The sequence below is a fragment of the Gavia stellata genome, chromosome Z (genome assembly GCF_030936135.1).
Source record: "Gavia stellata isolate bGavSte3 chromosome Z, bGavSte3.hap2, whole genome shotgun sequence".
Classification (NCBI taxonomy): Eukaryota; Metazoa; Chordata; class Aves; order Gaviiformes; family Gaviidae; genus Gavia; species Gavia stellata.
Genome location: NC_082637.1, coordinates 21066429 through 21083708, shown reverse-complemented (window position 1 = coordinate 21083708; position 17280 = coordinate 21066429). Strand labels below are relative to the sequence as shown.

General features: G+C 42.5%; 1 protein-coding gene across 3 annotated transcripts; it reads right to left on the bottom strand.

Moving 5' to 3' along the window:
* Positions 1-7486: 7486 nt before the first annotated feature.
* On the bottom strand, positions 7487-16489 carry SETD9 (SET domain containing 9). Of its 3 annotated transcripts, none has more exons than XM_059833565.1 (6): positions 16387-16489; positions 15221-15588; positions 13184-13307; positions 11880-11995; positions 10435-10540; positions 7487-8380 (listed from the first exon to the last, which is right to left on the bottom strand). In XM_059833565.1, exons 1-6 carry the CDS (start codon positions 16449-16451, stop codon positions 8293-8295), a joined length of 867 nt encoding a protein of 288 aa, XP_059689548.1. In that variant the 5' UTR covers positions 16452-16489; the 3' UTR covers positions 7487-8292. The 3 variants fall into 3 exon arrangements, with proteins under 3 accessions (XP_059689548.1, XP_059689550.1, XP_059689549.1); XM_059833567.1 differs by having other exon boundaries at positions 15437-15585; positions 16394-16489; XM_059833566.1 differs by lacking the exon at positions 10435-10540 and having other exon boundaries at positions 8313-8380; positions 15221-15585; positions 16394-16489.
* Between the last annotated feature and the right edge of the window lie 791 nt (positions 16490-17280).

The following is a 17280-nucleotide window of genomic DNA, read 5'->3' as shown; positions in this document are numbered from 1 at the left end:
TGCCATCCAGGAAGTTTGTCTTGCAAAAGTTTGTTCTGATTCTTGTGGGAGAGTCAAACCAAACATAATATTGGCTTGTAACATGTTGTTGTAACGTACAACTTGCAGGGTTTCTTAAGGAAAATCTGAACCTTACTTCAATAGGATTACCCCTTTCCCTCCATATTTTTTCTTTGCACTGTTTGTATTACAAATTTAATTGCCACTAATTAGTTTCCATTATTCAAGTGATTAAGTTTGCGTTGTTGATATTTGTAATAGTTGCTTCAAGGTTATGCTGAGTAATTAGAAAGTAGTGACTTTAATATTTGAAAGGGAAGAGGGTATTTATTATGCATACTGTGAACTGCATTGACATCCTGAGTTTCAGATGTAGCGTATGGAGTTTTCTTTACAGCGTTGTAATGAAGATTGCTTTGAAGTGTTTATGCAATAGCACATTTACCACATTAAAACCAAATTAGTTTAGCACAGTGGACAAAAGTAGATATAATTTTGTAATCCGTTCTTAACTTACACATCTGAAATACGTAACTTTAGTAAGTACACAGTAAATAACGGGTAGCCTTGGCCCTGTGTTGTACTCTGACATTTTTAGCCAAGTTGTCAGCTTCTTGTTGCTGTGTTTTGTGCTGAACTTTGTACCTTGTTTCTTTTGTTTATGAATCAACACATTTTATGTAATTTTGTAAAATACTGGCCATAATCCTCCATTGTTACACATTCAAGTTTATCTATGGGTTTACAGTGAGTGGCTGGTCTGTGTAAAAATCATTATACAAAGATGACTGAATGCTTATACCAGTTGCACTTAAATGAACATGCCCATTCTCATTAGCTGATGCAGTAATATATTCAGTTTATCTATGCATTGCTGGGCTCTTAATGTAGACAGAGAATTGTCTAAGGTTTGGGTTGTCAGCAAGTTGAACGGACACTTTAGTTATTTAATAAAGACTTTTGACCAAAATTCAGAAAATGATATGAGAGAAAAATGAATTCCGGCTAGTCTAATAGATTTTTTAAATGCTGATATAATTTAGCCTGTTGGCTAGCTAGCTGGTATCGTTTACTTTTAATTCCTTGTTAAAATGAGGCAATAATTTGCAAGATTTTGTAAATATGTAAATTCTTCATATCTTTTTAGATATCTATTTCAATATTTTCTGACTACTTCTGTGTATAGTAACATTTTTGTGCATGCTTGATGTGACATTCATAAATTTGTACCACTAAGACTTTATCCATGTAAAATAGCTATTTATTGAACTTTTCTTTTAAAAGCTGGACTTACTTATTTTTCTCTCAGTTTAAACATTTAAATGGAGAACTTGTTACTGTTTATTAAAAGAATTGAGTTTTGAAAGTCAGCATGAAGATAACTGAATTGCAACCATATGAAGAAATTACATTGCCTTGGTTCTTAGATGGTGAAGCACAATTCTTATAACAAACTGTGATGAATTCTTTGTCCTTTGCCACACTTCTTCTTCATACAAACAAACCAAAAAATCCATAATGGGCAATTGCAGTGTTGGTAAATGTATGTTTTTTACGTACAGGGAATCTGAAGAGGGTAGCTGATTCATTTAGAAGTGTAACTGGTGCTGTGATTATAGCAATACTTTTACTTTGGTTAGTCATATGTCATCTTCTCACACTAGGTTTTTAAATGTTTAGTTTTCCTCTTGTCATGGTCAAACTGCTGAATTTACTTGAAGGATGTACAATACTGTTTGAAAATACTAAATTGTGTACAATTAGGTCAATGATTTGTGCAATTGTTTCCTGGTTTTAGTTTTTAAAACTGAGGGTCAGAAATATAGGAAAACTTCAGATCAAGTAGAACACAGTGATACTACTTAATTTAACCAAAGTCTCCAGTGAGTATTTTAACTTTGAATGTAAACTAATGGATAAACTGACCAACAGGGACACTATTTGCCCAGCATTACAAGCACATTGTCTACAGACAGGGAAACTAAATACAGTAATTTATAAAATAATGACAAGGTTACTATTTTTTTTATTCCTATTTTTCATTGAAAGAAGGAAATACTATCATATGTAAAATACAGTAGGAATGGTTATAGTCCTAATAAAACAGAGATTCCAGTTATTCCCAGTTCAAAGTAAGTACCCTGTGCGTAACAACAAATCTAGTGACAATCGGAACATGTTTTAGTATCAGATGTTCAAGAGGAAGTCGCTATCGTTGCATTGGTTTTAATATTTGTACATAAACTGATTTTTTTGAGCATTATTTTGTATTTGTTGTACTTTAATACCTGGTGTACAGTTCCAGAAATAAATGTCTGGATACCTTTCTTTACTTGTAAAGCTTTTGATGCATCTGCGCTATGTTTGCTACTTCATTTTTCAGAACTATTTAGCAGTAACTCTGAACACATTATAAGAACTCCAGGTACTGCTAAAGTGCATACTACCTAATGTTACACAGAGAAGAGTGAAAAATGCAGCATGCAGTGATGCAGGTAAAATAGTAAGTAATGATTTCCCTCAAACATTAAAACATTATGTCTTAAGTATAGCAAAATCGTGGATGGGACTTAAACGTAGCTTCAGAGTAACGCATCGCAGCAGTATAACCCGGTATTCAAACTACATGGTAAGATGTGGGGGACACATTCCTGTTGTCTGATGCAAGAAAACATGCCCAAATCCTTAAATCAATGTCAAGCTAGATTGCAGGTGTGAATACAAAAACTTTACTCAGCTTAGGCCTTAATGGTGAAGTTAATCAGGAGTGCAAGGTGATACAATTCTGAACAGCAAAAGTTGTAATTTGCCAAGTAATGTAATGAGCTTTGCTTCCCCTGATGAAGAGATGCAAGATAAGTGTCTTTCTAATGATGGTTGATACAAGATGCAAAACAAAATACCTATCCAAAACTCTTTGGTGACAAGCTGCATCTCACTTTTTCTAGTTGGTTAGCATAAAGATCAATGTTGTTAGAACAAGCCATAATGACTGACTCCATCGCATCCTTTCTTGTTTCAGTGCAAAGTGTTAGCCTTGCAATGCTGGAGTTTTAAAAATTGTTCTAGTGTATGTATGTATAATGTAAACCTCTATCCCCAAGTCCGTAGTTACTTTAACTACTTACATTTCCATTAAAGTCATCTCAGGACACATCCACTTCTGCCACTAAAAAGATAAGCAGCCCCTGAAGTCCTTATGGTGCTTGGCTATTCGGTGCCTAACTGCTTGTTTGTCCACAGAACGCAAGGCAGCACAGACTAGAAGGGTAAACCCCGGTGATGAGTTTGCTAAAACACTTTTTACTAGTTCTTGGATTTCTCTTCCCTCTCTGTAGGGAAAAGTAATTTAGAGCTCCCAGCAAATCTTGGCCCTCCGATACGGAAGGAGGCCTGCATGCCTTAGCAGCTGAGGCACGCTCTCCTGCTGCCTTCGTGCTATGCTGAAGTCATGGACATCTTCTACACTGCCCTGCAGTGTAGCTGCTTATCCCCACCTGCTCCTTTGCCACAGCGCTGGCGCATGGCTGCCTGCTGTGCAAACAGATTTGACACAGTTCATTAACTTGGCAGAAGAACATCGCTTCCTTTTGCTGCAGTTATTGACTTAGTTTTCTGTGTTGCCAGGTGAGCTTCAGAACAAGCATGGGAAAGGAGCACGCAGCCAGGGAGCTGGGCAGCCAGGCAGGCAGGGAGGAGCTGTCGGTTAAGTACAGCATCACCTTTATACACAAAATGAAAGTGTCTTAAAGCATGGCTTCGTAAGATCCAGTAAGTCAAATTAGCAACTAGGAGCCACCACCTATAGGCTTCCTGCTGGCTCGCTTGCTCACTCTGACCGCTCTATGAGCTGTTTCAGCTCACTGCAATAGCAGAAAACAAAACCAACGAGAAAGCCTGGGGTTTGTGGTGGTGGTGCTACCGTGTTTAGCAAGTCAGATCAGCTCACAGTGGCTCTGATGGGCAGTGGCCAGGAAGGAATGGTGGCTTTGAGAGCAAGGGAGGAGGGACGGATGAGCAGCAGCATTTATGCACACTCACACCTTTTCTCAGTCCTTCCAAGTCAGAAGCCCTGCAGCAGGGAGATGTGGTTTGTCTTCATCACACTCTCCATGGTCACAGGCAGCGGTGATGGATAAAACAGCTCTGAGAGTGAGGGTGGCCTCTGAGCTGCCACCAGCTGCCCCCAGCCCTTCAGGGTGGACTCCCCATGTGGACAGGTGTCTCAAACACAAGTGTGCTAACTAGGAAAGCTGACGCAGGCTGTTTCATGTCCACCTGCTCTAAATCATACTGGTGATACTTCAGAATCTTGATTACTGAGTACTTCAGTACTGCGTACTTCAGTAGCTTGATTAAGAATTGCTTTTTTAAAGTGGGTTTATGATTCTTGTGCTGACCCCTTGCAGCTTCTTCCCCTAGCAGACACGTCCCTCTTCTGCTGCGGGCCATCTCTCTATTCTTTCTGGGAGTCTACAGCACCCCTGCAAAGTTTGTTAGCTCATCTCTTTCAAGCACCTCTCTTTTCCTGCCATGCCGAATCAACAGGGATTCCAGTTAACAATTTAACCTCCTGGAGAATTACAGAATTACAGTTACCACCAGCTTCACCTTTTGAGCTAAGAAGTCAAAAGTCAGAGCCTTGCAGACCAGTTTTCTTCAGAAGAGCCTGGTGAGACCAGCTGGGTGTCTTTTGATGCAATCATCTCATTTATTCCAAAATCTGATTTCACCATTTGAACAGCAGCAGCTGGCCCTCAGCATTTCCAAACCAGTACTGTAGTGTGAAGGGCTCCATCCTCCTGCTCCTGCTGAGGAGACACATGGATTCAGCCCAACCTGCTAAGCTTCTCAGCCTCTCAACCCCCCACAAGTTGGCAAGCTGCACTCTGGTGCCTGCAATCAGGGAACTCCCCCACTGGCAGCACCAGGACTACCAGGACACCTACCACAGGGGTAAGGAGTTCAGACAAACCCAGGAAAAATAAGCCTGAAACTCACTATGCAGTGGCGAACCTTTCCGTTTTCCCCATACACTCCTGGTTTTGCTTGTATGTTGGTGGTGTGGGTTGACTGTGGCTGGCTGCCAGATGCCTACCAAGCCATGCTATCACTTCCCCTCCTCAACAGGACAAGGTGAGAGAAAATAAGATTAAAAGGAACTCATTAGTTAAGATAAGGGCAGTTTAATAAAGGAAAAGCAAAGGCCTTGCACAGAAGCAAAGGAAACAAAACCCACTTATTCTCCACTTCCCATCAGCAGGTGATGTCCAGCCACTGCCTGGGAAGCAGGGCCTCAGTACATGTAGCGGTTGCTCCAGAAGACAAACGCCTTAGTAACGAATGCCCCCTCCCTTCTTCCTTTCTCTTAGCTTTTATTGCTGAGCATGACATTATACGGTATGGAATATCTCTTTGGTCAGCTTGGGACAGCTGTTCTGGCTATGCCTCCTCCCAATCTCTTGCCTACCCCCAGCCCGCAGGCCTTTGGGGATGAGAAGGTTGGAGACAGCCTTGATGCTGCATGAGCACTGCTCAGCAGTAGCCAAAACACTGGGGTGTCACCAGCACCCTTTGGGCTACCGATACAAAGCACAGCACTGGGAGGGCTGCTGCAGGGAAAGTTAGCTTCGTCCCAGCCAGGCCCAAGACAGTTGGTGATCATCACTGAGCATTCACAGCTGGCAACAGGAGAGAATTTGTATGTTTAAATCTGAATTAGTACAGTATTTTAACATGTGCAGACCACAGGTCCGTATCTGGGAGAACGACTGTGTGGATCTGGCCTGTCACTAATTGAAACTACCTTGAATTTTAGTTTGATTTTCCTTTCCTTCTTCTACCAAGTGTACAGGCATACAGAGGCAGAGTTAGCCAAGCAAGTCCCTATTTTTAGGGAATTCCAATGAAAATCACCCAGGCAAATCATCTCTTTCTCTCTCGAGATTGTATTTACTGTAATGAATAATTTATTACTATTAACAAAAATAACATAAATAGCTTGCATAGAGAATTTTACTGGGTTGTTACCAGAATCCACGCTGCCTCTGAAGTGACATCGGAATGCATCCTCCGCTCAGGCACTGGTGGTGCCAGGTGGTAATGAATGGGCACACAGGGTATTAGAATGACTTAACGAAGAGATGGGAATCTAAAGATGACAAGGAAAAATCTGATATACCTAAAACCCTTTCACAGGCCGTAGCACTTCTACCCTTCCATTTTCCTTTCTCCTACTCAGTCCCCATGCTGTGCTGCTTCTTCCCCAAAAGTACCACCTGACAGCACATCCTCATGCTCCTGCCACTTTTTTGCTTTCTGTAGCCACCAGCTGACAGAAACCAATTGCTGCTGTCAGCTGCAGGCCAGGTCTTGCTTTCCCTCACCTGTGAGCAGTCCCTGAAGCAGGCTGCCAGGCTTCAGTATTTCAGTAAGGAGGAGCCAGTCCCCTGTACCCTGTTAGCGATAGGCAGCCTGCACTTCAGCACTCTGACCCTCCACTACCATGCAGCATTCACATCCAGAAGGCAGCAAGCACAGTAAAGCAAACCTTTCCCCATAAATGAATTGTAAACCTGAAAGTTCCACACTTGTCAGACAGAAGTATACTTTCAAATCCATTTAAAAAGTATTAGCAAATGTTTCATGAGACAGCTGAAGTTATCTATGTCCTCGCCTGACAGCGAACATGAATAGCACGTGCCTCTTCTGGCATGCCAAGACTAGTATTCCCCACCCAGCCGTGAGCCCTGACCTGCTGAGCTAAGGAACACTGCAGGCGCCCTGACAACCAGCCTCCTCTGCAGAGATCAAGAGATGCCCAGTAACCTCCTCCCAGAGAGAGCTGGGGAGAAGGCCCAGCCCAGGAGAGAGGGAATCCTCACAGCGATGGAGAATGAGCGGCCTCTTCAGTAGACTGAAGATCACCGCCTACTACCTGTTACCATGCAGTGAAGACACAAGGACTGTCACTAGAAGTCGTCCCCAGCATCTTCACAGAACTTGTACAACCCATGCTGAGCCACATGCCACTACCGCACAGCTCTGCTACTTAAACCTTCCTGAAGAAGCCAGCCTTCTCTGGCTGAGAAGAACTTCCAGATGAATCTGAAAGACAAGGCTCAGGCTTGGAAGGAGACCAAATAACAGAGACACAGAAAAGCTTTGCATTCTGAAAACAAGACTAGATGCTCCTGCAGCTACATGGGGCACCCTGGCTGCCCCAACCACTGCCAGATTTTGTCAGAGCACACCATTTCCCGGCTCCTCCTTTCTCACCAGCTTATGCCAACCACAAAGTCATTGGGAGGCTTGCTTGGAGTTCTGCAGTCAATACTGTGATGATTTTTCTTTCCCAAGCTGTTTAGCCAGACCCAAAGACTGACAAGCTGTCTCTTGTTTACTTTCTGAAGGCAGTTTGCAGAACAGCAGCAAGAATAAACGTGGGAATGGCTGGCTCCGTTTATGCCAGTAACTCATTAAAAAAAATGCACTGCACACTTCGTTGACATTATTTCCTCCAGCTACGCTGCAACATGAAGTTCTTTCTCTTTGAGAAAGTTGCCACATGCCAGGAAACTTCCCACTGAACCACTGAAACTAGGATTGGGCAGGGCTTCAGGATACACACCGTCTTTCCTCCTGCCCCAAGACAGGCAGAGCTAAAGCCAGTGGCTCAAGTTGGCCTCTTGATGACAGCGCAGCATGCAGGCACATCTCAAGTCCGTATTAGCACTGTTCCAAAACTGGCTTTGTGAAAGATTTGGACAACTGGCTACACTGGAATACTTTCAGGGTAGGTAGGAAGCAGGGACCAAAGGGACCAACTCCAAGAAAACCAGAACAAGAACTAGTAATTACCATGAACTATGAGGATTATCTGAGGAATAGTTCACAAGAGGGAAGTCATTTTTACAAATTGTGTCACGAGAAGAGAAATGGTAAAATATTAAAACTGAGCCACAGTAACAGACAACTGTGCAAACTAGAAAATTAACTGACATGTCCAGAACTTAGGTTTTTATTTTATGAGCTATTGTACGGACAGCTGAACAGCATTAGGCAGTAATATCTGTAATACCAGTAGACAGCCGGGAACCTAATGATGTAAACAGTTAAACCTTCACCTCTACATCAAAAGTGCAGTATTTTCAGGGAAATACAAGCCTGCAGCTTGCTTTCTAAATGGTAAAGCTACAGCCCTTTATTATGCCAAAATGCTCATGAAGCTTGAGGTACACACAGAGTAAGTATTTTAATGACATAGATTTCTTCAGTCTTGAATCTATTAATTCAGCTGACAACCGTGTAGTAATTAGAAAAAAGTTCTTCTCCTTGTTTGATGTCTCTGAGAGTGACAAGCACTACACACCTCGGGTGGCTGTAAAAGAACAAAAAGCAAAACATGTGGAAGTGAACAATTACATTTCTCTTTTAATTTTTTAATTCTTCATGGTAAGGAGTTAAAACAATGGCTCTGTCTAGATTACTTTTGGGAATAATATGCATAATGCAGACCAGGGAGCCTGGAAAAATGACAATGAAATACAGATAGCAAATATAAGCCAACTAAATATAATTACCAAAAAAAAGCATAGCCTGTGTGGATATGCAAATAATGTTTCCACTCACACAATTATTCAGAAATGAAAAGAACTGGTCAAGCCAGAGAAAAAGACACTTACACAGACAGGAGGAGAAGCTACAGCAAAGTTCATGGAGCAGAAATCATTCCTCTAGACACACCCACCCACAGGTGTTAGTTGGCTAAACCCATCCCAGCCAAACAACATCCCACCAGACAGCTCTGCACGGCATCAGAGACCTGCTGCAATCTGATGATAGTTGAATTCTCCACAAACCCCAAGCTGCCATCAGTGGCTGACAAACAGTTTTCTTACAGAGAGATTTAGGAACCTACCCCCCCCCCAAACTTCCTCTATGTAAACGACTGTGCTTTAAAGCTGAAGTATCTATTCTAGGAAGGAAAGCACATTCTTCTGATGCTAATGGACGTGGAAGTGAAGAACAGCATCAACCCAAACAGTCCCCACTACTAAGAAACTTGGTGTACGGCCATTTTGAAACAAATCAAACAACAACAAAAAGGTAAACAAGTACCAAGAACTCCTCTACAAGACAGAAGATATAGAAACCAGATTACCTATGTTGTCAGCACTGCAAATATCAGTATCAAAACAAGCAGCTAGAAGTAGATACGATCTTTTGGCTAGTGGCTGTACACTGGGAGAACTGATGACAGATTCCAAAGAAGAGAGCAGAATTCCCCCTTCCTGAAACACTCCCATAGCTTTGCTCTGCTCACTGCGCTTTCACACTTCAAGTACAGCATCCAGGCTTCCTGGAAGTTCAGTCTTACCGCTTCTTTTATTAGCATGCATTTATTTATCTGCAGATTACAAATGCATCTTTAACCTAGCCTCAACAAAATCTAAGTTTAATCAGAAAAGCTGTTTTTCCAATATGCACCGTAACTTTCGTCAGCGAAATTTCAGAATTTTAAAATAGCTCCAGAATTGCATTAGAAGCCTAGATGATCTGCTCTAAAGTTGTTATACATCCTCCAGATGAAGAGGATTATTTAGTTCCTAAAGGTAGCAACTGGACCAGACGCACAGTTTCTTTGGTGTCTTAAATTCAGAACCAACATGACAACTTACTTTCTCACATCTTCAAAGTTACTCTTGACTACATCCCAGTACAGGACACTTGCTTCCAGACATATTGTCTGTCCTTGTTGTCCATATTGCTCCTTGTCCATATTCATCTAACTATCACTTTTCCCACATTTCCAAACAAAAAATCTGAGAAAGGTTTCCAAGTGTTTTAATTTCTAAAAGAGGTGGATTTTCAGGTCATAATGAGGATGTTGTAATTGTGTAGTGTAACTACAAGTCACATGCCTTTATACTGCCATAGTATGTCACTTGTCTCAATACAAATTCATTTCAGGTTTCTTCTTGCAAATTCATCTGCTTATTCCCCACATAAGCAGAACAGGATAGTAAGAAGCCTAAATCTCAGCTACCTTAGAAGGGCTTTGATTGATTAAAGGTTGCTAACTATATTTGAAACACATACTGAAAAACCTCAGTACTGTAATGTAAGCAAAATATAACTAGTGCTTTATGGGATTCAGAAGAATCACACTATAGTGTAACCACTGCTTGTAAAACCGTGTTTTCAGAGCTATGCTGATCTCACTTGTGAAGATGTGGAAAAAGGAAAAGTCAAGTCTTGTAAATCACTTAAAATCAGCCTATTCAAAGAGCTAACTCTTCCATAGGGGTGCACACTTCTGTGTAACTCATCTTCATATGGAATAGTATTATTCTTCAACCCTGTTTGCCTTTTTTACACATACAGTGTGCTTTGTATCATATGAATCTATGAGCTCTTTGATTCGCTGCTAACCTCTCTATGTCATGGCTGTAGACGATGTTTGGAAGATACTGTTTCAGTTCTACTGGAAAATATGCCGGCACATCAAACTCCTGATAACACACGTTGGCTGCTTTTTCTAGAAATAAGAAAAAAAAAAAAAAGCCTCTATGATACTGAGAAAATCTTAGATAGGGTTTAGAGATGTGTAAAATATAAAATGTACTGCTGCAAAAATATCAGATGCTTCATCAAGCCTGAAAACTATGCCTCTGTTGGGAGTTACTACATTCCTCTGAAGTCCTATTTTGAATTTACACAAGAGATACACAACCAACTATATAAGCTTTAATTCATTCTTATTTCATTAAGCAGGATGACCTGATCAACAACATGTATGTGAAGGGGCACAACTTGTATAGTGCCAGAGGTAGCTTACAGCACTCCTAAATGTTGTTAATACAGAACATTTGCTTTTACAGTTAAAAAAAAATCTTGAAAAAAAATTTCCTGGTGGCAGAGTATGTCATAAATACAGCCAGGGAGAAAATCAGCATCTGTCCAGCAGGAAGAAGGGAATTTTCTTTACATGGACAGTGGACCTGGAAGAAACAGTTTCATGGGACAGCCCTTTGTCTCCATGTCAGTCAATACCCGTTTGCTACTCCAGCTACTTTGAGGCAGGGTCTCTTTAGTGTAATGCAGGCTCTGATAGCCACTCAGAGGCTAGGCATGGTAGCAATTCAACTTTCTGTATCTCACCACCACTCCCATGAGTCATTTATTCCCCTAAAACCTTATGACCATTCACATATTGGGTGAGACAGAATAAGCAGTTCCCCTCTTCATGTCCAACAGCTACATCATACCAACAGTTTCCTACATCTTGCACACAAATGTAAGGAAGCCTAAAAAAAGTATTATAGTTCAACCTGAGCAGTGATAGAATCTCACTGTACATGTCACTGTGCATATGGTTTTCTCAAGAAGCCTGCTGGAACCACACTGGGGAACCTGATCTGCAACTCTGTGTACTGCCTCAGCCCAGCGGTCCTTTGCCAGATACCCTTTCCCACCGTATCACATTTTGGGATGTGTGCCTTTCATTCTACATACCAGGGGAGGGAGGCTGGGGGATCTGGGGGAGTCAATGAGAAAAACACAAGGATATTTGAAGCATTGCTGTGCTGAAGGATTCTAGTACCCAGCTCTCACAGAAGGCCTCAGAAACTTTTTATCCTGTAAGTACTTATCTTGTTTTAAATAGCACTATTGTCCCCCAAGATCAGAATCTGATTGAGTCACCTCCAAAATAATTTATATCCATAAAAACAAACTTTTTATCCTGGAAGTACTTATCTTGTTTTAAACAGCACTATTGTCCTCCAAGATCAGTATCTGATTCTCTGAATCACCTCCAAAATAATTTATATCCATAAAGACAAGCTCAAGCCTGGAAAATTTACCTAGCAACTTACCGTGTGAGCAGTTGTTGACATACTGTCCCACCGCCAGTGGGTTTTGTAGGGCAGCTGTAAGCCAGCTCTCATCGCTCATTTGAAATGGACCAAGTTGATCTCTCCTGCTGCAAGACCTGAAATGACCGACAGCATTAATGTGAATCACTGCTCCTTCACTTAACAGGTTATCTGTACTTCGTCCTGTAGAAATAGCAACAGTCACTGGGGAAAGTTACAGCTGTCTAACCCACCTGCGGGACAGGACAACGCTGGGGTGGCGGGGGGCACATGCGCGGACAAATACCTTGATGATACTTTAAAAAGTACATTTAAACCTCCCACTAGTGTGTGGTGTCTTTCAGACTCTGGTGGAAGAACCCGCACAAAACCATCACGTACAATTCCAGAAATCAGTATCAAACGCTACCATGACAGAAGTGTCAACACATCTCATTCATCCCTACAGATGTGAAGCTCATTACAATATCAACTTCAAACTCATTCCCGGACTTAAAATCTGGTATTAGTAAGTATCAGTATTGCTTGTTTTTATTTTCTTTTCAGGTCATATTTAAAGACAAATTGCTATAAATTATATTTTAAGGCCAGCTAAAGCAGTCCAGGCTAGCTGCGTCAGGGACAGTTCAGACTGGACATCAGGAAAAGGTTCTTCACCAAGAGGGTGGCTGGTCCCTGGAACAGGCTCCCCAGGGTAGTGGTCATGGCACCAACTGGGTCAAGAGTTCAAGGAGCATCTGGATGATGCTCTTAAGTCTTTTGGTTTAGTTTTAGGTAGTCCTGCGAGGAGCAGGGAGTTGAACCCAATGATCCTTATAGGTCCCTTCCAACTTGAGATATTAATAACAACAGCAATTATTATTATCATGGTTACTGCTCCCTTCTAAAGTGCTGCTCATCTGTAGACCAAAGCCAGAGTTACCAGATTCACCCTTTTGGTATTAGCAAGTCCATACAGAGGCACTTTTTTTTTTATCCACTAAGCAGATTTCAGTAACAGCTCAGAAGCATTTAAAAAATTTTATGCTACATCCTGCTCCTGTTAAAACTATTTTCTTTACAGAAAACAGTCTCTGTACATCAAAGCGCATCTCATTGGCATTACAGATGAAGACACAAACAGTACGTTAACAGATCACATCCAGCAGCTCTTACCCTTGTGTTGTCTGCATTACAAGATACACATTGGTGGATGATATTAAAATATAACTCAATTTAGGGTAAGACAACAGGGAACTGAGACTATTAGAACCACTGTTTTAAATCAGTTGAGTGACAACCCCCTATTTCTTTTGACTGCTTACCTGTACACTGATCTTGATAGTCCTTTATCATTCCCATCAATAAGGACGCCATCTATGCACCTAAAAATAAAGGGATTGCCAAGGGACTGGAAAAAGATGGGCTCATGCTTTCTGTATACTGTACCTGTTGCAAGACAGATATGATTATTTCAGAAGAAAATCAGTTAACTGTCAGAATGGGCTTACGGTATCATCCAGTCCCCTCCACACAGAAACTCAAAGGAGACAGAGGGGGTAGGAGAGAACTCGCCTCTCAGTTAATGACATTAACACTTGTAAACCTAGAAGCTTTTAAACACATCTTTGTGGGATGCAAAAAAAATCTGCATGACCTAAGATATTCCAAAGAGAGAACCCATTGAAGGAAATCACAGAATCACAGAATCACTAAGGTTGGAAAAGACCTGTAAGATCATCAAGTCCAACCAAAAAAAAAAAAAAAAAAAAAGAGAAGGCCTGGTCCAGTATTCATGTGAGAGCTAGATAAAGCATCAGTATATATGCGAGAGCTAGATAAAGCATCACAGCCAACTGGCCTGCTTCAGAGGAAAATGTCAAGTGATGTTTGTTCAGGAAAGCACAGCTGAAGGTATTAAGCTGTTTTGTTACTACTGTGTCAGGACTCTTTGAAAAGCATGCACAGAGAGCAGAGAACCTCAAAAACCTCAAACACCCCCCTCCACCACCCTGATCAGAGATTTTGTTTGGTAAAGGAGAGAGAAAATGCCAAACCAAGAACAGACAAATCATCGCAGCAGACCGCTTCCCAAATCTGTGGAGAAGATTTAACCTGCCCTGGGTTCCAAGCACAGAAAAGTGACAGCAGACTGGCTTGCCATTTTTCGTAACATTGCAGTCCTGCAGGCCTCACACCAACTACATCTTCAGGAACCCTCTGCAGAAATCCTTTGTTGCAATCGCATGAGGAGCTAGGTGAAGGCCCCATCGGCAGGCTGCACTTACTGCCAAACAACAGGCAGGAGAGCACAGACCTGCTCTCTCCACAGGGTCCCTTCCCCATCCAGCAGCCCCGCAGTTTCCTTCATACCACTGAAAAAGGAAGGCATTTCAACAGCTCATCCTCTTGTTTTGCTAGATGAGCTGCTAGACGAGACTCTCAATGAGCCTACACTCACATTTAGTATGCACCTGAAATTTGAAGCAAGCTGCAAGGTCACAGTCTCATTCCCTGTGATTGTTATTTGACAATTAGTTTACCAGTCAATGGTAATGGCCAGACACGCCCGCTTTGGCATGGCAAAACATGCTCCACTGCCCAATGCCTGGCCTGGTCCCAATCCTGCAACGCTGGCACAAGCTAGAGACCACGTGCAGGGGATGGTTCTCTTGACAGATGAAACAGAAACAAATCCAAAGCATTTCAGCAGAGCTGTCCTAGCTTGGACATACTGACAGAATTACAAATCTTTTTAAGAAATGTAAGCAAATACAGTTTCAAGAAATGAGGAGGAAAAGGGAAGTGCTGATTTTCCAAACATGCTTTATGGAAAAAAGTTCCGCTAAATAAAGGTTTTATTTTCATTTGTGCTTTGAAAAAGTTCATAGTCTTGTCTGCTGATCTGCGTGGACATCTCAACACCTCATTTTTCAGACCCTTGTCCAAAACCAAAACCCCAAAGAATTCACAGAATCACTAAGGTTGGAGAAGACCTGTAAGATCATCAAGTCCAACCATCAAACCACTGTACTGTTCATCTACTTGAAACTGCTCCCATGCATTTGTGTTTAAATAATCTGGAACAACTTTTCTAGCAGCTGAAAAATCAGACTTTGAGTACTGAAAGGGTTTTTCTATAAACAAAATTACCCCCCCCCCCCAATACTGCTTTGCTTATTTCCAAAGGAACACTAGCCAGTTTATATACCAATATTCTCAATCACCATTACTTGTGATTTTGTTAAGGAATGACAGAAATAAAACCCAAAAAATAAGAATTAGTGTAGAACTTTGACATTCCATAATTAGATGGTTAGAAATCACATCTAACTTAATCAGAAAAAAGAACATTCCATTACCAGGATACATAGATACAACCGTCCCTTTCGGTACAAAACCTTTGGTAACAAAGACTCCAGTTCCAGCAGACACCAGGGAACTTCGATCTCGAGTAATACTGAACCCTAGTGTATTAAACATAACTTCCTCTGGACTAAACACATGTTGACTCTGATGGTTACAAGAATTTACTTTTGATCGCTTCTGCTCAACAGTAAGTAATTCCAGATATTTACATTTGATTTCTGGAAGTAAGGCCAAAATATGTGCTTGTCTACTGAAGTCATTTATGAACAGAGCTTTAAATATTTTTAGTAGTGTTTCAAAGACATCTTCATCAGAGATAATTTTGTCTTGGGAGCTTTTGGGAACATATCGGAGGGTCCTGTAAAGAAAAAAAATATTTTAAGATTACATTTTTCCTAAATAAAATACAGAAGAGCCATTTTACAGCAGCAACTTACATGCACTGCTGTTTCACACAAACCCAAACTTTACAGAATATTCTTTCATACCTGTCCTACTACGAACCCATCATCAGTGTATTTACAGCATAGCAAGTAGGTTAAACTCCACTGAGCTCTTAGTGACAAACATACCAAAAATCAAATAGATGTGATTATCAAATTTTATTAAAAAATATATATCGTTCATTACACTTTAAATGAGGCGAGGACAAATACTATGCTGACTAGGGAGATTTTGATTTATACTACTCATAACAATGTTGTACTCATTTACATTCAAGCACTACTTTTACCTTTAAAAAGAGGGCAAACGCATCTTACCGAAAAAACCCAAACCCCCATCTATCTAGTTTTAGTGTTAAACACCATTTTAAAGTACCCAAGTATTACAGTTTTACGCCAGCGAAGTAACACACGAGGCTGAACCACTTTCGCAAAGCAGCCGCCTCCCAGTGAAAAAACCGAGTTAGCTCCTGCGCCGCCCCTGGTCACTTCCGAAAAGGGGGGAGCGGGGTCTCGGCCACGGCAGCTCCTCACCCGCGGGGGGAGCTCTTCACTCAGCTCCAGCAGCTGCTCGAGGCCGAAAAACCCTACGGGAAACCCATCAGGTGGCACCGGCTGCCACACCGCACCCCGCCGGACGGCAGAAAGGGCGGCGGGGCGGGCCTCCCGCCAAGCGGCCTCGCCGCTGCCCGGTGGCTCCCAGGACCTGCCCCTCCGCCTCACCTGCGCTTGCGGCGGAGGTTGAGGGCCAGCCAAGGAACAAAGCGGTACTTGTAAGCATCCCATCGCCGGCGTACGGCTCGCAACATGGCGCCCGCGGAACTGCGTCCCCTCCCTCACAACCGCCCCCTGACGACCGCCCTGGTCACCGCCCTCTCTCGAGCCGCGCCCGCGTAAGCGGTCCAGCCAATCCCCGCTTCGGACGCGCGGACGTATTTGCGTGCCATTGGCCGGTGGGGGGCGAGCAGCCGCGGGCGCCGAGCGCCGGCCGCCCTCCAGCTTTCGGCCGCTCCGGGGCTCGCCGGGCCGGCGGCGGGCAGGCCCGGAGCGGCCGAAACCCGGGGCCCGGCCCCCCGCGGGGTGTAATAACCAGCACTGCCCCACCCATGAGCTCAAACATCGCTTAGGAGCATAAATAATGTACATTTTTAAGTAGCAGATGCCAACTTAATGTAACATTGCTGTGCACTTAACACTCATGAAATCAATTTTTAAAAAGTTAATTTTGAAAAATTACAATTAACATAGGTAATGAAAAAAGCCGATATATATCTGAATACAGTAAAACAATGTACAAGTCAGCCCTCAGAACTGACAGACCTCAGGGGGCTTCCTCAGGCTCACCAGGTGTCGAGGCGCCATCTTGTCACTCCCCGGGGAAGGATCGGTGGAGGAAGATGGCTGGAAGGGCCTGTTCGCACAACCCACAGCTGGGCAGGGAGCTGCTTTCACACAGCTGAGGAGAGGCGGCAGCTCGCAAGCAACATGAGAAACCTAAGAAAAACAGAGTTCTTCATTGATGAAACCAGACTCAAGTGGAGCTGGGACTCCCTGTTCTTCAACAGCTGAGAGCACACGAAGAGCTGGTTAACCATAGGTACTATAAAGGC